This window comes from Lepidothrix coronata, unplaced genomic scaffold (assembly GCF_001604755.1).
Source record: "Lepidothrix coronata isolate B3197 unplaced genomic scaffold, Lepidothrix_coronata-1.0 Scaffold110, whole genome shotgun sequence".
Classification (NCBI taxonomy): Eukaryota; Metazoa; Chordata; class Aves; order Passeriformes; family Pipridae; genus Lepidothrix; species Lepidothrix coronata.
Window position 1 is genome coordinate 1,627,854 of NW_016690290.1, and position 25,437 is coordinate 1,653,290.

Here is a 25,437-nt window from a genome sequence, read left to right on the forward strand (position 1 = left end):
GCAGGACAGGAAGATCCTCTGGATACCCTGGCGAGGGTAGAAGAGGAGAAATGGAGCAGAGCTCTTGTCCAGCATCTCTCCAGCTCGCTCCAGGCCCACGGACGCACACACCACCTGAGACTGCAGCTCAGCCAGGTGAGGTTTATTTACAGAGTAGCTGTACAGGGCACAGCGAGCCAGCAGGGACACAGCTCTGCTTCCCATAGAGGCTTTCTAGTGATTTTTCAAGTACCTTCCCTAGGAAATCACTCCTTTTCCCTTCAGCAGAACAGTCTGCACCACCACCAGGAGAGAACCAGGGCTCAGGATTTGTGACTCCAGTAGCTGACCCTTAAACTGGGGGCACAGAGGGCACGTGACTGCAGCAGCTGCACAGGCAGAGCTCTGCAGACCCATCTTTGGGCCACAGCAGCCCCCAAGTGTCCTGCACTGTGGCCTCCCACAGGGAGCAGAGCGCAGGGAGTCAGGAGCTGGCACTAGCCTGTGTTCTGAGAAAGATTCCTCTGCTGCCTTGTTTCTGCTCCCACAAAGGGGTGTCAGCTCTTCTTGCCAGGCCCGGGAAAGCCCTTTGCTCCAAGGAATGTGAGTGGAAGGGCAGACATCACCCCATCCCCATGCTGTGTAGCAGCCAGCCAGGGCAGGGCCCAGGCAGGCCTCGGGGCTGCAGCTTTCCTGCCGTTCCCTCGAGTGTGGTGCTGGCACAAGCACCGACCGACTACAGGCGCAGCCGCTTGATGTCCTCGCTGCGGAAGTCGATGCGCAGAGCCAGGACCTGCCGCACCTCGGCCGGCGTCAGGCGCCAGGTCAGCGGGCCCGAGTTCGGGCCCCAGTAATCCAGGATCTCTGTCACCTGGAAAAAGAAGGGACCTGTAGGAGACGACTCAGCACAGACCACCCACACAGGTGAGTTCAAACTCTGCCACTAACCCCGCGGGCGAGCACCCATCAGGCACGGGGCAACTTCTCCAGCTTCCCCACGCCCTGGAGGTGTGACGACACCTGGATGAGCTCAGTAAAGCCACGTGGAGTCCAGCTGGGGCTCCCACAATCCCCCAGTAAAAGCAGACCAAGTGCAGCTCACCCTTTCCAGGTTGAGGATGGTGGCCATCTGGGAAAGACGGGCGAACTTGTCGCGGATAGTCCAGGTGGTGACTGTGGTGAGATAGGCTATGAGAGACCTCAGCTCCTTGTCAAACTGCAGACCGCCGAGCTGTGGGCACGAGGGAGCTGTTACCTCTCCAAGGAGGCCCAGGGGTTGTGCCAAAGACACAGTTAAAAGTCATAGAGTAGCAGGGGGAGGTCTCTGAGCAGGAGGGTTCCAGTTAGACCATTTACTGCAGCTTAAAATGGCTTATGCTTAGACCCACCATTAAAGCCACCCCCCCCTTATTGGTGCCAGCTTTTCTCAGGCCTATCACATAACACACTTTCTCCTTGTGGGTGGTAATACAGGATGTCCCTGAGCTGGCCACTGGTGGTTGCAGAGCTTTTTTGCGGGTAACATTTGCCTCTGACCTGCCCCATCCCTTTACAAAGGGTTTGGAGTCAAACCAGATTACAGGGTAGAGGGGTGTTTTGCTTACCCTGCTAAAAGTGGATTTGAGCAGCACTTTCTCCAGTTCAATGGCTATGAGACTGGTTGTAAGACCAGTGAGGGTATCGTAAATCACTGGAGACAGTCCAGCCTGGAAGCAGAAACCTGTGTCATTCTTGTCAAGAAAAACTGAGCAGAGGTCCCCAAACCCCAAGCCTAGGAGAGCTTTCAAATAACGACCCATCACTTGCAGGCTTGTCAAGTGGAGAGCCCCACAGAAGTGATCCAGGCACAAGGGGGCTGCAAGCAGGCTTTGAGAATTGCAGGAGAAGGGGGTGATTGGACCCCTAAAAGCCCTGCAAGGCACTGGAGGACATCTCTGCCTGCCATTCCCCTGAGCAGGGGAGGAGCTGGGAGATGCCACGTGGAGGTCTGGCTAAAACCTGGCAGGCTGCCATCTCCCTCCCTTCCTCTCTCACCTTGAACTCTGTCATCTGCTGTTCCAGATTGACGATGAACTGCTGGACCCAGGGGTCGTTGGCCTCATAGTCGCTGAACTCCTCCTGATAGTGAAATGCAAAAGGTTGTTTATCTGGCCTGAAGTGAACTGCAGCCAACAGCCCAGAGGACAGGAAGGGTTGCTCCTCCTGGAGCAGCTCTGCACCCTTTCCGTTTTCTCAAGCTCCTCTCTAGCCAAATGTCCCTTTCCAGGCTCAGCTGCAGAGGAAGATCTGGGTATTTTACTGTTGCTCTGTGCCAAGGAAACAGCAGGTAACTGAGGAGAATGAATGCATTGCTCTGACTGTGCTGCTGAGCAGAGGATGAAGAGTGCCCAGGTACAGCTGGAAGCAGAGAACACTGAGCCTTACCTCCTCGATGTTGTGGGAGACAGAGAGGAACAGGTTGATCCAGGGCTTCACCTGGGGCTTGATGGCTGTGCTGTTCAGCTCACTGAGACCTTCCTGAGGGGGACAGCAAGAGGAGAGGACAGTGAGGCACAAAACCTTTACAGCCAGGATGTGTTGATGCTTCCATCCTCACTGCAAGCTGGGGAAACCGACCCACAGACTTGCACAGGAACCTGAACTCAGAAGTCCCAAATCCCACACTTTTCCAGTGCTGGCAGGTTCTGAGGACACCACAAGAAGAAGAGGAAGGATGTTGGCCCAGAAGCTACTTTTGTGCTGACTTGCAGCCTGGTCTGAAGGGCTCTTGCTTCCCCCAGCCCATCCTGCACAGCTACAGAGGTTTCCTGGCAGGAGTGAGGCACACAGGAAAGGCCACAAACTCCAGCTTTTCCACTCAGCACCAGCCAGGTCAATGTGATTGCACTCAGCTGATGCCTCCCACCTCCAGTGCAGCTTAGCTCAGTAGGAGAAGCTAAAAGGAGGATAAAAGCTGTACCCACAGTGAGTTCCCTGCATTAATCATAACCCCAGCAACACGCCATCTCCCCTGAGCAGCAGGTTGTCAGCAAAGCCTCCTCTGTCCGTTGTGATGCTCAAGAGCTCTCAAAGGCCTCTCCTCTCAGACACCCCCCTTTGGCTCAGTAAGCTCACCCAGCATGAAACTATGCAGGTACTGATACTGCCTGGCATTTGATGGAAGTTTTTCACTAAAACTGGCATTTGTGAGCAGGCCCTGCTGGCAATTGCCCTTTTCCAAGGCAAATTCAATGTGTGTGTGATTCATACAGTGCAGGAACTTGCTGCTCAGCCTCTTGATTGCTTTGCAGCCAGTTTTAACACTGCACTAGAGCTAGTCTGGAGAGTTTTACTCCCTACTGATGAGCTCTTTGGTTTTGATACAGACCACAAGCACCAAGAGGGTTTTCTGGCAATGCTGCTCTGAAGACATCTGGCTGCCCTGAACTGCAAAGCCAAATGAAAAATAGCCTGGCCTGTCTGTGAAGAACAAAGGCAAACCTGGCTGAAAATACTCTCTTTCTGCTTGGTTTCTTTCCACAGGAGGTACTAGGTCTTCCTGTGTCTCTCCCTGCCAGAGACCACTGTGAAATTTTAGGACAAGAGGCCCCAGGATGCCACAGGAGACTGGATTTAGCCAGACTCCATGCTGAGGAGTATTTCCATTTGGGAAAGGAGGAGAAACCTGAGAAAAGAGCAGCTCTTTTCTACCAACTGCCTGTCTTCAGCGTTACTTAGTGAGGCTGTGGACAACTTGACAATGTGCTGTGCCACGAGGGAGAATGGAGGAGATGGAAGTGCTATTAATATTTCTTCTCCTGAAAGTGCTGAACCAACTACAACTCCGTGCTGAGTGGAGACAAATGGAGCAACATTCCTTCTGGCTCTGCAGCTGCTTCCAGTGCTTTTCTGCAGTCGCCAGCTGGTGCAGCTGTGCAAACGGGCTGGGGCTGCTCCCACGCCTCAAAGCTGACTGCACCCCTACCCAGCACTCCTGGGGTCAGGTCCTGGGCTGACCTGACTCCTGCTTGAGTTCTCCCTGAAGACACCAGCAGCCAGTGTTGGGGGCCAGCAGCAACTCCTCCAGGCACTCACCTGCAGCAGGTCACGGAATTTGTTGGAGACAGCAGCCATGTCTGACAGGCAGCTCTCAATCTTGGCCTGTGCCTGCTCACCCCCAAAGCCTTGGCTGAGCAGTTTGCTGCAATCACTCTGCAGGGAAGAGATCCGTGAGCAAGTTGCAAATTAATAACCTGGGCAGTTTCTATCCCCTCGTGTTGCTGAGCTCTGGCTGCCCACCAGCCCGTGGGCTAGGACAGCTCCTGCCCCTGCAAAGGCACAGGCAGCTGGATCCAGCTGGGGAGAGAGAGGGAGAGCAAGAAAGGCAGCCAGAGGCTGTCTAGCCCAGCACCAGAGAACCACAGCCTCTCCATGATGTGCATTTTATTCCTGCACCAGGTTGGTCAGGCTGGAGGAAATGGTATTTCCAGCTACTGCCATCAGCTGGAAATTGCTCTGCCAGCTCAGTATTGCTTTCCTAAGGCTGGAGGGCAAAGGCCTCAGGAATTTGGGCATATCAAAGTCCAGATGGTTTACCTGACCCCCACCAAGGGAGGATATTACAAATTTGATTTAGGAAAAAAAACAGTGAAGAACACAGACCGCACCTCCAACGTCTTCTTTAGGGTCATGATGTTTTCACTGCAGACTTCCACGTTGTTTAAGGTCACCTGGGGAAAAAAATCAAAGCAAACCCAAGTAGAATCCATTGGAATTTCTCAGCACCTCAGCCTCAAATCCATATGTTTACTCCATGCCCTGCCAACAGTACAGGCTGAAATGTAAATATTTAAGGGACAGAGTTGCTACTGTGAGATCCGAGCGTTGAAGGTTCACCGAGCTGCATGAAGCCAAACTACAGAACCTGCAGCTAGCACAGAGTTTGAGACAGTTTATGCCTTTTTCTCATCATTCTGTCCACGATGCTGCAGTAAAGCCTGACTTGTGGGTGACTGGTGGAAGCCATGGTGTACCCCCAGCTTAATGTGTCATGAAGAACAGAGCCAGAGCGGCTGAGGGCAATGGTGTATACACTGTGTCTGAAGCAGGAGGGGAGGCAGGAAAGCACAGGTAACTATGCAGGAATCAGCAGCCCTCCTGCCAGGTAAGTGTCTGTTCTCCCCTGAACAGACTGTTCTCTACCTGCTGAAGCTGAACTAAATGTCAGTATAAGGCTGGGCTTTGTGCAGACAGGGAAATGAGGCAAGGTGACAGATGAATGAGGAAATTCAGTGGGAGAACTGACATTCTGAGCCCTTTGCTTCAAGAAATGCAGACACCTGAAACCAAGAATTCAATGAAATGGAAGAGTTCAGTCCCTCCTGCTCCTTTTGTTGCCTTCTCTCTTTGTACACTGAAAGTTCCAAGGAATCTCTTCAGTGCTGACTGTTCACAGCAACTTACAGAGAGGGAGACGAGCCAAGGTGAGCCAGCCCCTCTCCAGTGCTCTCAGTCCCTGCCCACAGGTCTGCTCAAACCCTGAGAGGGCAGACCCAGAGATGTTCTCCCAGTGAGGTCTTTTCCACAAGGCAAGGCCTATACAGCATCCCACCATGGGGAAGGATGTGTTAAGCTGCAGAAGGCAGGAGTGATGGCCCTTCAGACGCTCTCTGAGGGATCTCTAATGCTCCCTGCCACGTTCTGGCCTGCTCAAGCACACAGGGAGCTGCAGTACTGCTGTTAGAAGGCAACAGGAGGATCTTGCAGGCCCAGTAGAGCAAAAAACCCTGCTCTAATGGAAACTCTCCAACATGCTAAGTGAAAGTGCAGGAGCCCTGAGCTTGGGCGAGGAAACCTTTTTATCTGGAGGAACGTGTGGATGAGATGCTCCCCCACCACCTTTGTGCAGAGCCTGTGAAGAACAGGATTGATGGACACCTCTAAAGAGCTCAGATTCTTCCCCAGCCCAGAAGGAACCATCACTGCAGCAGCCCAAGAGACACTCATGGTATCACACTTGTGACTTGGTGTGGAAGCCCTACAAACATGAGGTGAGGTAGAAGCATCTACCAACATCCAAAGTCAGGCCACCCACCATACCTGAACAGGTTTTCAGATTCTCTGGACACCATAGTCACATCAGTGCTGTTCCCAAGAGCTCCCCATTGCCTTTCCCTCCACCCCAACTCATTCCACACCAGAACAGCCACCAAACCCACCAGAAAGGATTGCTTGGCCTCGTCGGTGCTTTCAATGCCTTTGGTGTCAAACTTGCCCTGCTGGAGGCTGCTGTGCATGATGTTCACAGCACTGGTCACCCCTCTCTGGAAGTCCTGGAAGGTCGTGGCTGGAAAGCCCTGCTTCAGCTTGTTGTACAGAACCTCCCTATGGGCAAGCAGAACATACCAGGGCTTAGAGCAAATAACTGCAGGCGACAACAGAACTGTGCTCTGTGACAGGGGACGGTGTTCTGTCTGAGCTGGGACCTGGACAAGGTAAGTGGGACTTCACAGGGACAAAAGAGGGCTGGCAAATATCTCCTGCCAGCATCTAAAGGCAGAAAGAAAAACGTAACCACTTTATTCTGAGCTTTCCCAAATATCCTGCCTGTAGATGCTTGCTGTCTTCAGTCAGTTCCCCACTCCCATGTTGGGATGAAAAACAGCAGGACAATTTCTGCAGGCTCACCCGAAGTTTGAGTCACTAAGGAACCCAGAGAACACTAGGGGTGGTCATGTACCATCAAGCAGAGTAGCACCCCAATGCTATGTGGTGACTCGGTCTCCTAGGGATTTTGGGCCATGAGATTCCTTTTTCTGTTTGTCCTACAGGTGATCATCACTACTGTGAGAAAAGATGCCCAGCTCCAGCTTCCCACAGGCCACCTGCCACTGCTTCCTGCAAGCATGACAAATCAGAGGTTCAAAGGTGAAGAACACAAGGAACACCACCTGACAGCAAACACTGTTTGAAGAACGTGAGGTGCAGGCACGTTACAACAAACCTGGTGTACTGGCATTACCTGAAGTCAGACTCCAGCTCAGTGGTGGAGTGGTTGATCATGGCACAGAGACAGTCTATGCTGGAGCTGGACAGAGCACGCCCAATGCACTTCTTCACTATATAAAACACGTCATCCACCATGCTGGAGGTGAGCTGGCCCTTCTCGTAGCTGTCCATGGCAACAGCCTGCAAAGAAAGCTGTCTCAGAGTCCCGAGCCCAGTGAGCGATGGTGCCCTCTCAGAGCAGTGCTGTGAGACCAAACTTGGTCTGCCTCCTTCACCCTGAGTGGAACTGTACCCTGTGTGGGCTGGCACTCAGTTTTCAGGAGCCCACAGCCCTGGAAGATCTGTCTCAAGAAGATACCCACGGGTATGTCTGGAGCCAAAGTTCAGAACCAACCACTTGCTTTTCAAGGCCAAGGGAAACAAAAGGCCTTCCCAACAACTGCAGACCTGCCATGTACTCGCATCCCTCCCGTGGGATGCTCAGCAGAGGACTGGGGAGCACACACAGAGAACCATCTGAGAGTTTCTCAGCACAGTCAGAGCCCTACCTTGTTGACAGTCTCCCTCATGAAGTATTCCTCCATGGTGATGTAGTAGCCAATGAGCTCTTGCATGGTGCAGCTCAGCAGACAGTTGTTGAGGAGCTTGTCCAGATATTTTTGATGCTCTGCAGAAGAGAGAACCATCAGCAGGGACCAAATGGCAGAAAGCAGTTCCACCAAGTCCCCTTCCTACCCCTCTGATGGACACCCAAGGGACACACACCTGCCAAGCCCAATCTGGAAGAAATCACAGGCCTCAACTGTGGAGCTGAAATTGCTGAGCTGAATTTTGCAGGTGACAAAAGTGATTTCCAGAGCTCCATGGAGTACCAAAACCCTGAGCCTGTTTTCCCTGTGGCCTCCATCTTTAGGATTTGTGCCTGCAGTGACCAAATGTCCCTCCCTCTCTTGTTTGTTATACTCTACAGTCATTCCTAATCCTAGAGGGAACAACCAGTGCTGAAAACAGGTTTGGGGAGGCCAGGCTATACAGTCCTCTTCCACAGCGTGCTCCCAAAGTATCTTTGCAGATCCTGTGTCACTCTGCTCTGCCACTGCCTCAGAGATATCTCCATTTCTGGCTCCGACGAACAGAGAGCCTGCAAGTCCTGGTGTTCAAGGTGTTACCTTGCTTTACCTCCTCTGAGGCCGTGGCATCTCCCACCTCAAAATCAGCTACTATTCGTCTCTTGATGAACCTCAAGTAGAGCTCGCTGCGGGCGTTCATCAGGGTGACTTCTGTTAAAATGGGGTCAAGCTCCCTGGAAGGAACAGAGCAAGAACCGAGGTAGCAACACTACAAAAGGAGAGGCACTAATTTAATTCAGTCAGGTAGTGTGTTTTCTGTTCTCTCATTGCAAGACCAATATTGCCTCTTTCCATCTGTGCCTTTGAGTGGCAGAGCTCAGCAGAATAATTGTGCAAAGAATGCACACACAATCAAAATGTCCCCAAAAAATCATTTCCAAGGGGGGATCTCTACAATACTGCTTTCTTCTTTGCTCCAAGAGTTAGCGACGCTCCCGCTCTTTTTTCCTGTGAGGACATCCACATTAAAATCACAGTGGTAAGGTCTGCAAGACTCTAAGCAACCTGCTACAACTTCAAAATGAGCCCTGCTTTGAGTGGGAGGTTGGACTAGAGACCTTCCTCAGTCCCTTCCTACCTCAGTTTTGCTACAATTCTGTGAGCCCCAAGCAGCCAGTGCTAGAAATGCTTGGTCCCTGCCATCTCCTCATGTGTGCTTTTGTGCACAGATCCATGTGTTTCTCTGAACATGATGAAGAATCTGATTAAGCTCAACAGCTCAGGAAATGTGAGACCAAAAAAGCACGTGACAACGTGCAGAATGCTGTGGTCACATCAGACATGACCATGAAAAAAAAGAAAGACTGTCACATCAGCAGCTTTTTCATCAGTGTGCACAAAAGAATTTTACAAATCCTGCTCAAAGCCTCACAACCCAACTGTGGGACAAGGAAACATTATCTTTATTTTAGAGATGAAAAAGCAAAAGGTCAGAAAACCTGGGATGGTTACTCAGAGCAAACAGTAAGTACATCTTTATATTACCACTGAAACAATTAGTTATGCAGGCTCACAGACAGATCTTGCTTGAGGAACCTAAGTCTTCTTTCAAGGCATGTTTATAAGTCAGGCAGTGCCAGAAGGGCTGGATGCACTTTCAAATGGCCTTCCTTAAGGGTTATGTAAATATTTAAGATAAGAAAAGTAGGGAAATTGAAAGCATTGTGGTTCATCAACAAGAAACCCATGTTTCAGAGCTGCTGCAGCAGCAGTACAGGTTAAATAAAACCCAGATTTATTCCTGATTCTGTCACAAATTATCTGCCCAGGGAGCTGCTCCATTTTGTGGGTTTCAGGGACTGTACTGTGGCCATCAAAGAGCAGTGGGCACAGGCAACTAAAGTCTCAGTCCTTCATGTGCAGTGATACTGCCAGCCCTCCAGCAGTGCTGAGGCTTAAAAGTAATGACTAAGCAAAATAAAGCCCCAAGTCAGAAGCTGCCTTTATGAAAGGGCAGAGAAGGGCACCTAACAATTGGATTTTATGTGTTAGTAGCCACAAAATCTCTGGAAGACTGGGAGTTATCTAAATGCTAAGTAGTGTTAATAACAGCTCAAGAGTGAAAGGTTAGAGCGCATAAAGACTTCTTCTTTGTACCTTGGTTCAATCTTCTCTGCAGAAGAACTTCTCATCATGCTATTCTGGACTTGCTGGAACTGCAATCACAAAAAAAAAAGAGAGAGTCATCAGTCTTTGCTGATGACTTGGAGTTACCAGCTGCTTTTCGTGCTGTAGCCCAAGGAAGTGCTTACTCACTGGGGGTGATAGGAATGCTTTGCAGGAAGCACTACCAGAGAAGGGAACTGCATCAGTTCACCTCCTCCTCCAAGGAAGAGCTCGTCCTGCCAGGGAGGACAATAGGAGGGGACTCCAGCAGAGGAACCAAGGTATGTGACCATGAGGCAGCTATAGCAGCCCTGCATCTAAGCAGGAACAAGACAGTGGGGAAGGTGTGCTGAAAGCACCCTACAGACCTGCACAGCAAAGAATCCTGTGCCCAGGGTGCCTTTATCACACTCCCAATGAGTCCTTCTCTGCAGCAGAAGGAACAGCTACAGGCTGAACCCCTTTAGCCATCATCATAAATATGGAGTAAAGCAAGGTTTCTTTTAATACACAAGGTCAAACTTTGCTGCCTCTGTGACAGTGGGAGCCCCACGGAGCTGGATAGAGGCTGCAGTTGGCTGCACCAGCCAGTGTCACGCTGCTCTCACCTGCCTATGATAGTCCCTCTCCTTTATGAACTTGTCCACCACCTTCTCCACTTGCCGGTCACACTCCACTTGCAGGTGCTTGATGAGGGTGTAGAGCCTCCCTGGCCCATAGTAGGTCTCCACGATGGGCTGATGGGTCTCCACAATGCGAGCAATTCCTGTGGGGAGAGGGGAAGCAAAAGAGACTCTACCAGGAGTTCCCAGAGCACAGCAGAGCTACCCAGGTCCACAGACTGGACTATCCTCTCCACTGTTTACTGTAATCACTGCAGTGCAAGTCTCCTGGAGTAGAAGCCAATTCTCTCTCCCCAAAGAGAGCTCCTGCTATGCCATGTGTGCCAGCTGCCCTCCCAGCAAACAAGGTACAAAGCTTCCCCAGGAGAAAGCCACACAAGCTAAACCTGACAAGGGGCATGACTGCCACCCAAACACAGTGTGAGCTCTCAGCACCCACCAAGTTACAGGAGAGCAGTGCTGGGAAAGATCAGCCTAGGGATGGCTCTCGGGCACACAGAGAGCAAGCATTAGTAAAGGCAAGAACTCCGTGGAGGAAAAGCTCATCTCCAAGGAGGTCTCTCTACAATATTGCTTTCTTCTCACAAACTCTCTACTCCAAGACTTAGCAACACTCCCCCTCTTTTACTGCTACTGCCAAGAAAGCTCTAAGGGTGCCAGGCTAGGAGAGTGACTTGGCAGTGGTGCAGCCTGGAATTAGAGCAGACTTCATAGAGAAGATGGTTAATAGTCACAGAATCTCAATTACTGTCTTTGGCCACATTCCCACAGAGCATTCATATTCCCTTCTCTCCCTGCTTTCAAGCTCCCATGCTGCTTCTTGAACAGCCAGGCCTGGAGGCACCAACAGCTGCTCAGCCTTAAGGGATCTGATTTGTTTGTCTGGAGAGCTGGAAGTCTGAAGAAACCTCCAGGGAATACCCATACGTTTTGAGGATGCAGAGAATGGGAAGAGTCTGATTCCTGGAGGAAACCAACAAATCCTTTGCAAATCCACTTCGTGCCTGCACAAGCTGTAGGTAGGAAAACTTGCTTATTGTGATGCCCTCTCCTGGCTGGAATAAATTCTGCTGGTGGTGTCCCTGTCCCTCGAGTGTGACACGTCCGCAGCTCAATGGGGAATGAGGCATTTTGTGAGCCAAAATTAAAAACATTTAAATTCATGGACAATCTCATCAGGGACTATTTTTAACCCATCAGGAAAGAGGGAAGGAAGATTACCTTCGAAGAGGAGTGTCAGGGTGTCTGCAAAGATGACAGCAGCTCGACGGTCACTCATGTCTGTCCCCATCACCAGCTGCAGGTTCTCTTCTGCTTTGCTGGCCACCTGCATGACAACAGGACCAGTCAGCTGAACACCCAAAGGTTTTCTTCATCCCCAGGGTGGTCCCCTGTCCTTGCCCTATCCAGCTTTCACTGGCCTTCCCATTGCAAGAGCTATTGCTGTTGTTCCTCCTTTGAACGGGGATCCTTTCCTCTTTTGTGGAAAACTCAAGGGTTGAGAAAAGACAGAAACTTGTTCTTCTCTTTCCATGCTCATTGTATGAGCTTTAAGCAAGTGCAGAGAGCAAGACACAGAAGGAGAAGCCGAACAGCCCCCAGGATCTGTACTCAGACACCAGAAAGCCCAACCCAGGACACAAAATGCAGGGAGAGAGACGAACTGAGGCCAGTGCTGGTTTCTAAGATTAACAAGCCCCAGCCAAAACCTCTTTCCACAACATCCATTGACAGAGACTGAGTTTTGCTTTCCCCTGGATGACCAGACAGGCCACAGCAGTTTCACAGACCCTGTTACCTGCTTGCAGAGGTACTCGGAGAACTTGCTCAGCCCCTCTTCGTGTAAGCCCAGCAGGGGAAAGATCTTGAAGAACCGTTCCACCTGGGGCAGGTCTCCCTGCTTCATGGCTGTGTCGAACTTCTCTGTGACAATTGTCTTCAGGCGCTGCTCTGCCTCCTGCAGGAGCTTCAGGTTGGCATCAATTATGCCTCCTGGACAAAAGGACAGAAAAGAAAGGGAAAAGTGACAGCACAATGTTAGTGCTGTATCCAGAGCTACTTTTTTCCCCAGGAGAGAGACCAACACTGTGCAGCTCTAGGCTGAGAAGGCAGAAGACACACTGGAATTTCTCTATAGGCAAAGAAAGACAGGTAGGTGTGTGATGTACACACAGCTAATGCTGTGGTTTTCCATGGAAGATGAGAACACATCCATCAGGACAGTTCTTCTAAGGATCTGGCAAATTACTCCTTGATTTCCAGTTGCTCTGCTTGGTAGCTCACTGTAACACTGCAACAGTTCTCCCTGACAGGGCCTTCTCTCTCACTTCTTTTGACCTGAACATTTTGTCCTTTGCTTAGTTAGCACCTGAAATACTATTAAAGCTGTGTGCCAGGAACCCTTCTTTCAATTGATGTTAATTCCAACTTAACAACACTTCACCTCAAAGTCAGTCTATAACATACAAAGAACTTTGGCCAGAACTAGATCTTCTGCTTTGTCTATTGGGCTACCTGCCATGGGAAATGATGCAGTCTCTAGTTATGTGCTACTGGAAGGGTGACTTATCAGCTTCTCCTCATGAGCAGAGCTCACCTTCCTTGCCCTGACGACTGAGCTCAATCACTGACTTGTCCAGAGACAGATAGCGATGGATATGAGCTGCTGCTTGTTCATAGTCTTCATTCCTCAGGGCTGTTTGAACTCCATCCATGCAGAACTTCAGGTCAAGGATGTCATCAGCTCTCTGAATGGCCTGATAGAGGCGGTTCTGCAAGAAAGGCACCCAGTAAAGCTTCCTGCTGCGGGACGGACCAGGGAGAGGGAAGTGTGAGGAGAAGACAGTGGGGGGGGAAAAAGGAAGAGACTGAAGCAATACTTCTCTACACAATAAACAACTATGTAAGCAGAAACCCCACACTACTTAAAAAGTCATAAAACCAACGGCTCTGCAAGAGGAACAGCATTTGTCAAAACTGAGGCTGAGCTCAGCTCTGCTACAACAAACAGGCACAGACCAGAGAGACAACCACAGGTTGTCTGGTTTGATTTGTGTAGCAGTGCTGAGTGCTGGGATAGACACCTCTCAGCCTGCCTCTGGACAAGGAAGAGAACAGCCCAGATTCCTGACCAGGTTGGGTGACAATGACCATCTCCACTGTCCTCAGTGCTTGACAAGGGTGTCAGTGAAGGCTGTCCTCACCTTATTCAGGATCTTGTACCAGGAGCTGCATGGACAGAAGGGGATGCTGGGGCAGCGTCCCTGGAAGTGTTCCAGGCCAGGTTGGATGGGGCTCTGAGCAACCTGGTCTAGTGAAAGGTGTCGCTGCCCATGGCAGGGGTGGTTGGAACATGATGGGCTTTAAGGTCCCTTCCAACCCAAACCATTCTGGGATTCTATGATATTTACTCTTATACCATAAAACATCCAGGAGCCCGGAAAGATCCTGCTAAAATAAAGAACAAAACAGTTTCCTGCCCAGTAGAGAAAAGAGCACATCTCTGTTGTGCTGTGAGCACACAGAACATGGTTTGGTGGTGCTCAGTCCCAAACCCCCTCCACCCAGTTACCTTGGCAAGGTCGAGCTGTCGGACTTTGCTGCTGACATTCTCAGCCAGGTTACAGGTGAAGGTGATCATTCCTGCCAACTGCTGGGCATCCCCCTCGATCAGCTGCAGATTAGGGCTGGGAACACAAGGGAACTGAACATGAGGTGCAGGCACTGAGCAGTCGGACGGCGTGCGACAGCGGGACGGTTATTCCTGCACACACCACTGCTCCTGGCACAACACTCCCTCCCATTCCACGACTTTCCCCCAGGGGCAAAGCAGCAGAATGGGACAGACTGATTGCTCTGGAAGGGGCTGCACAGACTGACTGTGTCTTGCTATCAGACAGGGCATGGACGAGCCACTGGGGCTTCATGGCACTCTCCACTTCTGAAGGGAAAGATGAAGGCTGTAAAACTGTGCTCTGATCTTCTACCAGGCACGAGGCCACTGAGGATGACTTTCCACATGGATGACTTTCCAGACTGCCTGCACAAGCTCACCACGAAGAGGCAGTAATACTTCATCACCTGACACAAGACATCTGATCCAAGCACTGATGCTGAAAACTGGCAACCTCTGGGGTGAGACCTTCAAAACCCACCCAGCCTACACCAAAACGGGTCAGTCTGTATGAGAGCACAGCAGTCCCCTCTGTCAGTGCTGCTGAGAAGACTGGGGCCCTGGGGATGAGGATTCAACTGCTGTTCCCTGCCACAAACTGATTTAAAGCCTGATGTTTCCTGAGAATGTTCCTCTACAATGCTGAAAGGAATGTTCAGGTCGTGCAGTGAGGAGAAGGAAGGGAAGAGAGTGGGGAGCACTAACCCCATGCGCTGAAGAGCAACCATCTTGTTCCCTATAGTGCTTTGCTGCTCCAGAAGGGCATCCAGCTCTTCCTGCACAACTTTCTGGAAAAAAAAGGACAAAGAAATCCTTGTGTGACTTCTGCTCTGCCCGGGCCAGCAATTCATCACAGACCCTATGTCCAAGTCAAGGACACGGAGCTAGAAAGGCATCAGTGCTTCCCAGAACTCATGTGACAAATCTCTTTCTGATCTCTCATTTTAATACTGTAAATCTTTATATTTTTGCCATTTAAAATATCGGTTATGGGAACCTCATCACACAATTTTTTAAGCCAGATAACCGACAATCTCCTCCCCTGGCCGAGTTTTCAATGAACGAGGCCCCGGAATCTCCAGGCTACTCGCGATCCAGGGACACCAGACCCGCGGAGGCGACGCCGTCCGCCCACCGGGCCCCGGGGACGGCCGAGTGCGTATTAAACACCTCTGGAAAGGATCCAGACAACTAAGGGAGCCGTGACAGCGAGGCACTCGCTCTCCCTGTCACCGCGGTGGCGGGACGGAGCGGGCTGCAGCAGTGAACACCTTCGCGGCGCCCCCGCCGATTGCCGCCTCACACACCTCCTCCTCACACAGCCGGCTGTAGGCGGCCTCCAGGTCCGCCAGCTCGGTCAGCGACTGGATGCGTTCCATGGAGAGCGCGGAGGCGGCGGGGCCGCCGCTCTCCCCCCGCGGCGCCTTCGCACCCGGCGCCGTGGCCGCCGCCATCTTGGGACTCAGTGACACGGCCGGCACCGCAGCCAGGCCCGCCGGGGCTGACCTCAGCGGTGCCTGAGCGCTGGCAGCCGCACGGCTCCGCCCGGCAGCGCTCGGGGTGACGCTCCCCTGGTGTTTGTTCTGCGCCTCGAGGCGGCTGAGGTGGTTTTTACTTTTTTGGCGGGGGGTGGGGGATGTTGGTACGGGGATCGGCTGCCATCGCGCCGCAAATCATTCAGGCGCCGCTACGGGCAGCCTCCCCCCGCTCCACGGACGGGATGCGGGGCGCGCGCGCCGGGAGCGCGGAAAGCCCCGCGGGGAAGGCGCGCGAGGGCAGCGCGCAGGCGCGGCGCTGATGGCGGAGGCGGCCCGGGGCGCGCCCGCCTAGGCCGGAGCAGCATCCGCCGCCATCCGCCGCCGCACGCACGGTGAGCGCCGCCCCGGCAGCCCACCCGCCGCTCCGCGGCCGCCAGACGCGGGATGGGCCGCGGGTTTGACGGGGGGAGCGCCGCGGGCTCCCCGGGGCCTGGGCCGGAGGATGGCGGGGGGGCGGCCAGGCCGGGCCGGGCACTGACCAAGGGCCGGTCCCGGGGGATGAGCGGCCACGGGGAGCGGGGCCGTGCTGGCTCCACGCCCTCCCGGGGCCGCAGGGAGGTTCAGGGCCACCTGCGGCGGCCCCTTGATGCTGGGGTTGCCGAGGGCTCCTTCCCGCCTTCGTCCCGTCGGGAGGGATCGGCCCCGAGCGGCTGCGGGGGGTGGACTCGTGTTCAGTGAAACGGGGAGGTGCGGCGGTGTCACGGAGGTGTGACGGTGCGGGGCAGCCTCGGAGGGATTCCCTAATTGTGTTCAGTTTCAGAGCAGCTAAAGCAGCGAGTAATTAGCGGTAATTATTGGGAGTCCTGATCAGTCGCGCGTCAATAAGGAGCTCATCTGCCGCTTGGCAGCCTAGGCACTCTGGGAGAGCCTTTTGCCTCGTAGCGCTAATAAACACCAAATAACTGTGGCAGTCGTGCTCCTGATGTAAAGCTCTACGAGGGCAGCAGTTCTCTCTGTGCTGTATGAAAGCCTTTGGTTTAGCAGAGTTCATATTTTTGTCCTCCCTGTTGCAGGCTCAGTGAAGCTGCAGTAGCTGAAGCAAACTCGTCGCCAACATGTTTCTGTACAACCTGACGCTGCAGCGTGCCACTGGCATCAGCTTTGCCATCCATGGCAATTTCTCAGGTAATTTTCTCCTCCCCTCATGCCTTTTGGCCTAAGCTCTTTTAGGTAGTTCAGGGAAACACATGGGTTTTATTTGATTTGGTGCTGAAACTGGGCTGCTTCAGTACAGTGTGATTTTTTTGATGCTAAGTTATTGTTTGCTCTGAAGTGTTACTTGAGCTGTGGTCACTTGTGGAAAGATCAAGAGGAGGTTGGCTTGATTATCTATGAATTTGATTTATCTGTAGATTTAATGTAGCATTTTGTCCAATTTTCTGGTCTGTTAAAAGATGTTCAAACAATGGTGGTATCTGATGCAGTGAATAAGTTGTTTTGAATTCTTCCATCATAATCCTAAAACTAGCATTTGGTAGCCATGAAGTTTTCCCTTGCAATGCTTCCTGAAGCTGCACGTTCTGCTCTCTCGTTGCTGACTCGCCCTCGTGTTTCTGGGTCCTTCAGGAACCAAACAACAAGAAATCGTGGTTTCCCGGGGCAAGATCCTGGAGTTGCTCCGCCCCGACCCCAACACGGGGAAGGTTCACACCCTGCTGACTGTGGAGGTGTTCGGGGTCATCCGGTCCCTCATGGCCTTCAGGCTGACGGGTGGCACCAAGGACTACATCGTGGTGGGCAGTGACTCGGGGCGCATCGTCATCCTGGAGTACCAGCCCTCCAAGAATGTGTTTGAGAAGATCCACCAGGAGACCTTTGGCAAGAGTGGATGTCGCAGGATCGTTCCAGGCCAGTACTTGGCTGTGGACCCGAAGGGCCGCGCTGTCATGATCAGTAAGTCACTCTGTCAGCTTGTATTCCCCCTATTTTTTCTTTCCTCTTGTCTTGTGGATGTTTATTTCGGAGTAAGTGTCTGCCAGGTGTAATTGGAAGCGTTTCTCGGGCAGTTTGTTGGGCTGTGAGATGTGTCAAGGAGAGTGCAGGCATGCACAGTAGCTCCTCAGTGCTGATGGAGCTGCACAAGTGAATTCTGACGCTGGGCCAAAACAAGTTGGAAAGAGTCCGGCATGGTTGGCCCTGCACAGAGCCCTGAAGTGTGGGAGGGAAGATGGGATTGCGGGCATCGGTGCTGCAGCGTGGTCAAGTCAGCTCCCATGGCCTGAAATGATGTTCTGAGTTCATGTCTCTTCTCTGAGCTGTATTCTGAAGACAGCCAGGTGCATTTCTGATCAGGCTTCATGGGTAGAAGGACACCTGGGGAAAGTTGTTTTTTTTAATTTTTGTAAGATGTAGCACAAGGTGTTTTAGGGACTTGGCAGGGAACTTTCTCAGTTTGCTCATGGCAGCTTTGTGCAGCGCTGGTTTCCTGCACGCTGAGATGGAACAATGGTAGTTTACCAATGCCTCTTTATATTGCTAATAGCAATAAATAATAGTTTGCTTTCTAACAAGTCTAGTTTTCCTGTGTGAGAAGGTAACACAGTCACAGTTGTGCCATTCCTGTAGATATTTGAGTGGTGTTTATGTTGGGGGTGCTGTGTGCCAGGAAAGAATGCGTTTTCTTAGTTACAGTATTTCTGAGGAAAAGTTGTCTTGCCAAATGGCTTTGAAGAGTGGAACATCTGGCTGCTTCTTTCTGTTTGTTTTTGCTTCCCTGCAGTCTGTGTGTGCTGAAAGAGTGAGTAGATCTGCCCATAGCCATTGTAGATGGAATATTGGGCTGGGGAAATGTATCTCAAAGGGTCAGTCCTTGGCTTTAAAGGGCTGGAGTTATCATTTATACTTGCAGCCTGGAAGATGTAAAAGGAGGCATTGGAGTTTGGTTGGTGGCACAGAGATAAACACCAGTGGTCAACTTCAGCTGAATTAGTGCTGACATTCTGCTGCCAAGCTACATCTTGGTATGGTCAGATTTGATTGTCAGGTGATGGCCTTCAGGTGCTGTTGTCCTTCCTTGCAGGTGCCATTGAGAAGCAGAAGCTGGTGTACATCTTGAACAGAGATGCTGCTGCTCGTCTCACCATTTCCTCCCCACTGGAAGCCCACAAGGCCAATACCTTGGTCTACCACGTGGTGGGAGTTGATGTCGGTTTTGAAAACCCCATGTTTGCATGTCTGGAGATGGATTATGAGGTGAGAAGAATTTGATCTCTTTTAGCTGTCTTTTGAGCTTTGTTGTTCCCTGTTCTGTTCTTCATCTGTCTGTGGGGAACAATGGCTGCTTTTGGTGTCTCAGGCAGTTTTTATTCGTCACAAGCTTACTGGCTTTTTGTTTTGCCTTCAGTCAGAATGTGCAAGACTCTTCTGTCTTGATAATTCTTATCATTCTTGCTATTCAACTGCAGATGTGCCTGTTTTCTTTTTCTGAACTTTTCCTGTGCATCTTCCACCAAGTCTTCTTTTGGCCTTCGTTCTGTTGTTACTCATAACTGTTTACCCACACATCAGCTTTGCTCCTCCTTTTCATACTTTTCTTGAAAGACACTTCCATGTGTTCTCTTTTAGGAAGCAGACAATGATCCAACAGGAGAAGCTGCAGCCAACACACAACAGACATTGACATTTTATGAACTGGACTTGGGTTTGAACCACGTCGTTAGGAAGTACAGCGAGCCCCTGGAGGAGCACGGCAACTTCCTCATAACAGGTATTGCCCACAGAGTCATTTTCTCCCGGGTCTGCTTGGTTCCCATTCCTCAGGAAAACAGAATCAATATGCCTTACATCTTAGGAGTTGTTTTGATGGTAGTCTGAGCCATTGATATAAACTAATTGACCTTGGTGTCAGGTAATAAGTGTTGGTTCACACGTGGATTGGTAGCAATGCAAAAGCATCTCTGTTTAGGTAGTGCATAGGTGCTGTTGTACTCTCTTGCATGGGATTCCATCAGCTAGAGGCAGTAGATGAATCCACAGACTAAAAGCCCACTTGTAGGGCTTGGATGCAAAGCCAACCTCACACCTTCAGCCTGGGAAGGTGCTGCAGGTTCCTCTGCAAGCACAGAAGATGCTGAGCTGGGAGAGCATCCTTGTATGCAGCTGTCAGACACCAAATATTGGGCTGGATCTGACCACTCCTGCTGTTTTGATATCTTTTGTTAGGCTGGATTCTCAATAGAAGCATTTTTAAAACCATACTCTAAAAATAAAAGATATGTCAGAAGACCATTTGATAGATTTTTCTGACAAGCAGGCAAACATGCTAGTAACCCAAGGCTTGTTCTGACAAGTTGTTAATGTGGTATTTTGGTCTTGTCATGGCCTTCTACACAAGAATAAGGCAGAAGGGATAGAACTTGAGCCATTTCTGTGAAGCTGCATCCTTCCTGGTTCCATCTGACCTATTCTCATGCTGGCACAGGCAGCTGTACTCAGTCCTTTGTCTTCCTTTTCAATAAGAGCAGACTTAGATATGTAGGGTGATAGACAGCACTGGTAACTACATTGCTTTGAAAAAAACCAGAAGAAATACTCTGCAGGCAGTAAGTCAGATCCATGATAAGGGCTCCTCTCCTAATATACTGGTTTTGTTTTTCAGTTCCTGGTGGTTCTGATGGCCCTAGTGGGGTGCTGATCTGTTCTGAAAACTACATTACTTACAAAAACTTTGGTGACCAGCCTGATATCAGATGCCCAATTCCCAGGAGGCGGGTGAGAATTTTTTAACAATATGAATGCTTGGTATTTGTCTTTTGAGGTTAAGGGCATCAGGGAGGTTTTAAAGTAATAAAAAAGAAGTTAAAAGTGTGTTGGCTTATCATATACTTCCCTGGCTGCATGTTATCTGGGAGTGGGGACAGAGGCAGGCACAGCCTGAAGTGATGAGCTCAGTTCATGTCTCTTCTCTGAGATGTACCCTGGAGATACTGCAAACACTCTGATCAGGCAGCACTGTCAGTGCAAGGTGGGATTCCTGGAGATGGTGAGTCACAGTGGCTGCTGTAGATGCAGGTGAATTCAACAGCTGCTCTGTTGCGTCTAAGGCTGCTTCCTCTTCCCTTTGGTATTGGGAATTACACGCTTTGGCAGTGCTTTGAACACCTGCCAGGGTGCTCAAAACCAGCTGTGTGTGGGCTGCAGCCCTTTCCTCTGTGTTTGGCTTTGATATGTGAGAGAGCAGCAAAAAAGACACGAGGGGTGATGCTTTAGGCACAGTGTCCCAGAAGTGTGTTTCCTTCTGAGGCACAGAGGTACTGAGGGTGACTGTGGGTGTTACAGAGAGGAGGTGCTTTGTGTTAAAAGCCTCCTTGCCTACTGTCAGCTCTTAAAGGACCTGTGAAGTGGGAATACTTCAGTCAATGCAATCACATCTACACTTGCTGGGTAATTTCACCAGTGACCTCCACTCTCTTTCTTGTCAGAATGACTTGGATGACCCGGAGAGAGGGATGATTTTTGTCTGCTCTGCTACACATAAGACCAAGTCCATGTTCTTCTTCCTGGCCCAGACAGAGCAAGGAGACATTTTCAAAATTACTCTGGAGACTGATGAAGACATGGTAAGCATCACGTGAAGGATGGCAAAAGCATTCATTGAGAGGAGTCCTTAGTCAATTATTTTGATTCTCTAAAGTAATAAATATTTAATATTGTGGGTTTAGTTTTGTAATGTCACATATTTTATGTGATCTGTAATACAAGTAACACTAGTCACAGCTGTGGGTATTAGTCATACAGAGACACTGCACAAGGTTTGCAAAATCCTGTGAGGATTATACTGCAGTCACTTGGGCATATTTTAGCTGTTCTGACAGTGGTCCTTTCTTTAAAAGATGTGAAGTGTGGTTCATGAACCTGCTGGGGAGTATTCAAGAAACTAATTCAGGGGAACTTACTTTCTCTTGATTGCAGTAGGTGCACTCTAATCTCTTAACTGAATATTTACATGGTGCAATCAATATTTTTGCAAAGTGAAGTAGCCATCTTGGTACAGCTGGTCCCTGAGTTGCAATAGGAAGCTTGAAGTGGCTTTCTGCTGCTTGTCTTACTATTCTGCTAGGGAAAGATCTCTGCTGCAGTGAATCAGTTGGGTTTTCTTGAGTAAATGTTGAATGTTAGTACCTCCTTCATCTGAACATGTCAAAGTTGGTATAAGGGATGATTGTATAGCAGGCACCAAGCCTGCCAGAGTTCAGGGAGCGTTGAGACAACACTCTGAGGCACGTGGTGTGGTTTTTGTGGTTGTCCTGTGCAGAGCCAGGAGCTGGACTCAGTGATTATGGGTCCCTTCCAACTCGGGATATTCTGTGATCTTTAGGTGGCTGTAGGTTGCTCTTGGATGTTTCACCAAGAGCTTTTTGAGAGCATGTCAAATGTAGAAATTTGCTCAAGACATTTATTTTTCACATGTTGGAGAATGGCTGGTATTCAGTGAAGCAAATTTCTTATCTTCTAGGCAGCTTTCTGTTTTTGCAGCTTTTATTTTCTAAACTGACTCAGTGTTACAAAAGCCAGAAAGTCTTAGAATAAAACAGGCAGCCTGGCTTTTGTGTGCAAAATAGTCTGTTGGATTTTGTGATTTATATCCTGCTGCCCTAAGCTACTGATGTGGTTAAGCCTGGCCCACTCTTGCTTCCTTTCTTTGAAGAGGATAGTTAGGCAGATTTTTTTTGTTGAATCACACATGTACTTTGTTAGCACAGCCCTGTCTTCATCTGCTCCCAGGTAACAGAGATTCGACTGAAGTACTTTGACACTGTTCCTGTGGCTGCTGCCATGTGTGTGCTGAAAACGGGGTTTCTCTTCGTGGCATCTGAATTTGGAAACCAGTGAGTAAACAGTTTGACATCAGTGTTTTTCCCCAAACAGACTGGTTCTGTTCAGGCCTGCAGACTCACCCTTGGGCTTACTGTACTTAGAAAGACACCACCTCTGATTTAATGGCTAAATTAGTGCTTTGTTCACACAGCTTGAGAAGAACAGTTGGATTAGACTGTGACTGAATGGGGGAATTTTCTTGTTGTTTGAACATAGAGAATTAGATGATGTAGTGCAGAGAATAAAAGATGACTTGCTATTGCAGTAGGTTTTGAAAGAATTGAGCACTTGCTCTTCATCTAGGGTTCATCACATATCCAGATGAATTTTCCTTTCAATTAGTTTTGTTAGTTTTGAATTTTATGTGCTATGGCCCACTCAGAAAGGGTTTCTTATCAGTAACTGTGTTCCTTTCCTTAATAGATAGATTTCCATAATAAATATATGCTTGATGGCTTCCTCAATTTATGTTTGGGATTCTAGAATACTCTAAAGGCTTATGCCCATATTTGGAGATGTTTTAACAGTGTCTAAGTGGAGGATTCACAGGAATGGAAATATAAACTTTTTTTTCTGACTGCATCTGCAGTCAGCCACCTGAGGGAGCCCCAGCCAGTTTGCTGGAGCAGGTCTGAATTGAGGAAGCCATATTCAAGCTTTATTAAAACCAGGAAGTAACTCAGTGTATTTTTCTTGGGTTTTTTTTGTTTTTTTCCTCTGAAATTTAATTTGGTTGTTATGCTGTTTAGGCTTATAAATTGGAATAGGGAATGTGGTTAAAAATAGTAAGGTAAGAGTATTCTAATAAGATAGGTAACTGTGGAGTTGCAGTCTTAGCCATTGGCCTTGCTTTTGACCTCAGACATCAGTTGGTGCTTTGGCTTTAACACAAGAATATCTGAAAGGCTCAAGGGCAAACAGAAAACACTGAAACTCTGGGATACCTTGCCAGCAACAGCTACAAATGAGAAGGACTGAAGCAGGGAGGTTGTGGGGGTAGGTTTTTTTGGTTGGTGGGATTTGGGGGGTTTTTTTGCAGGCCTCTGATTCCCTTTAAATGTCTTGTCACCAAGAAGACAATCCTTAGAGCCAAATTTTAATAGCTGTGTTAATGTAGGGTTGGATTTCTTTCCTTCCCACTGCCTGAATATCTGGCTAAGCCTTACTTGGAGAAGGCTCTGTGAGCTTTGCACTGAACATGCTGTTGCTCTTGCTTCCTGTCTCCAGTTACCTGTACCAGATCGCTCACCTGGGGGACGATGATGAGGAGCCAGAGTTTTCTTCTGCCATGCCTCTCGAGGAAGGAGATACCTTCTTTTTTCAGCCACGGCCTCTCAAGAACCTGGTGCTGGTGGATGAGTTGGACAGTTTGTCTCCCATTCTGTGTTGTCAGGTATGCTGCCATCGGCAAGCTCCCGTTTACCATGGACATAAGTGAGTGGAGTCACCAAAGCTGTGTTATCCTGGGTTTCCAGAAATGCTGCTCTATAGTAAAGACTTGTAGAAAAGCAAAGTTCTCAGACAGCTGCTGAAGACTGGCACCTGGCCTGGCAGCTTTTGATTCCTGTGGAGATAAATATGTATCTAAACATGGGGTGTCAGCCAGCAGTTCTGTGCTGCTGCTCTGTTGACCATCAGAGCAGTTCTTTGCAGAGAGTTTGGTTAAAACTTGGTGTTATTTCAGGGCAGCAGATGGTACACCCTGTAGCATCTTCACTGTTCTTGGTGTTTGTAAAATAACATTCTTAAATCAGCAGTGTGGCATATCTAGTTTAGTTTAATTTTCCCTTTCCGTGGGTATTGTCTGACACTTTTTCTCCACACAGATAGCAGATTTGGCCAATGAAGACACACCCCAGTTGTATGTGGCTTGTGGTCGGGGGCCCAGGTCATCTCTGAGGGTTTTAAGACATGGACTTGAGGTAAGACTTCCAGCACTTTACAAGAACAGCTTGAGAGGTGAGGGCAGTGGGAGAAAATCCTTCAAATAAAGGTGCTGAAATGAAGGGATTCTCCTTTTGCTGTAGTCTGGAGAGTAACTTTCTGTAGGCTTGCTTCCTGGAGAAATAAGAGTTCTATTGTTTATTCGTACATTCTCAAAGGCTTTTTGTTTAGTTAACTCTGGCAACCTGCATTTTGTCTCTTTTAATACTTGAGTGTATTGAGCTGGAACATTCCTGGTGTGTTCCAGCAGCTGCTGATCTCTGCTGGGGGCGGGTGACCTCGTGTTAAAGCCAGTCATCCAGAGCTCTAGTGCTGCCATAGCATTGCTGAATAAACTCTACCCTGTAGCACATCTGGCACGGGGTGAGAGCGTCAGAATTGGGAATTGTTGGCTTTCCTGCCCAGTTGTTGGAAAGCTTAAGAACTGCTGGTGGTTTGGTTGCTTACTCTAGTAAGTCTAAACATCTGTTTGCAAAAGAACCTTCTTCCTGTTTACTCTTAGGTTTCTGAAATGGCTGTCTCAGAGCTGCCTGGTAACCCCAATGCTGTATGGACTGTGAGGAGACATGTTGAAGGTATGCAGTATTTTCCTAAAGCACAGGGAGGTCATAATGGTTTTTTGTGTGTTTTGTTTGTTGTTGTTTCTTTCCTTTCTTTTTCTGTCCAAGGAGATAGGAAAGGTGCTGCATCATGGCCATGTGCCATTCCCAGAAGTTTGAGTCACTAGCCACTTGCTTGTATTTAGAAGCCACCCACCCTCTGGTCCCCTAGGATTGTCACACTTGCCTTTGACAAAGAAGCACCTGCCTGCAGCTGCATCCATCACCCAATGTGTGGTGTCAGCTGCACGTTTGCAGCCTGAAGCTGCTGAACTTCTCATCCTTCCCCACTTCCCATAAGTTCTTGCTCAGACAGCAGGCAACAGTTATTCTTTTTGCTGGAGCACATTCCCTGTTCTTCATGTGCGTGTTGACAACCCTGGTAATCAGCCCTTTGTGAGAGAGTGGGATACAAATTATGGAACAAAGAAGATGAATCAGCAACAGTGTCTGTATTTTATTACTTTCTTCTGTGCATATTGGTGAAGAAAACGGTCTATTTGGGCTAGGATACACTCCCTATTCTAAAACAGCAGTGTGTAG

The 25,437-nt window shown here is 49.6% G+C and overlaps 2 protein-coding genes and 1 long non-coding RNA gene across 3 annotated transcripts in view; 2 read left to right on the forward strand and 1 right to left on the reverse strand.

The window, feature by feature from the left end:
- Positions 1–127: 127 nt before the first annotated feature.
- COG4 (component of oligomeric golgi complex 4) lies at positions 128–15,451 on the reverse strand. The gene is made up of 19 exons (XM_017824469.1): positions 15,305–15,451; positions 14,703–14,785; positions 13,896–14,010; positions 12,921–13,095; positions 12,123–12,316; positions 11,546–11,651; positions 10,310–10,467; positions 9,693–9,751; positions 8,136–8,269; positions 7,515–7,633; positions 6,980–7,146; positions 6,177–6,342; positions 4,626–4,688; positions 4,054–4,170; positions 2,404–2,496; positions 2,014–2,097; positions 1,584–1,685; positions 1,082–1,210; positions 128–850 (listed from the first exon to the last, which is right to left on the reverse strand). Exons 1-19 carry the CDS (start codon positions 15,449–15,451, stop codon positions 716–718), a joined length of 2,346 nt encoding a protein of 781 aa, XP_017679958.1. The 3' UTR covers positions 128–715.
- LOC108502018 lies at positions 8,265–11,551 on the forward strand. The gene is made up of 3 exons (XR_001876329.1): positions 8,265–9,059; positions 9,715–9,982; positions 11,130–11,551. It is a non-coding gene; the product is annotated as an uncharacterized LOC108502018 (long non-coding RNA).
- Positions 15,452–15,774: 323 nt separating the features above from the next.
- Positions 15,775–25,437, forward strand: part of SF3B3 (splicing factor 3b subunit 3) — a 29,314-nt gene continuing 19,651 nt past the window's right edge. Inside the window, exons 1-11 of the mRNA XM_017824165.1 lie at positions 15,775–15,867; positions 16,549–16,660; positions 17,102–17,428; positions 18,555–18,727; positions 19,100–19,241; positions 20,133–20,245; positions 20,956–21,093; positions 22,259–22,362; positions 23,579–23,744; positions 24,178–24,273; positions 24,798–24,870. Of these exons, the coding sequence (XP_017679654.1) occupies positions 16,591–16,660; positions 17,102–17,428; positions 18,555–18,727; positions 19,100–19,241; positions 20,133–20,245; positions 20,956–21,093; positions 22,259–22,362; positions 23,579–23,744; positions 24,178–24,273; positions 24,798–24,870 (1,402 nt within the window). The 5' untranslated portion in view covers positions 15,775–15,867; positions 16,549–16,590. The remainder of the gene's footprint in view (positions 15,868–16,548; positions 16,661–17,101; positions 17,429–18,554; positions 18,728–19,099; positions 19,242–20,132; positions 20,246–20,955; positions 21,094–22,258; positions 22,363–23,578; positions 23,745–24,177; positions 24,274–24,797; positions 24,871–25,437) is intronic.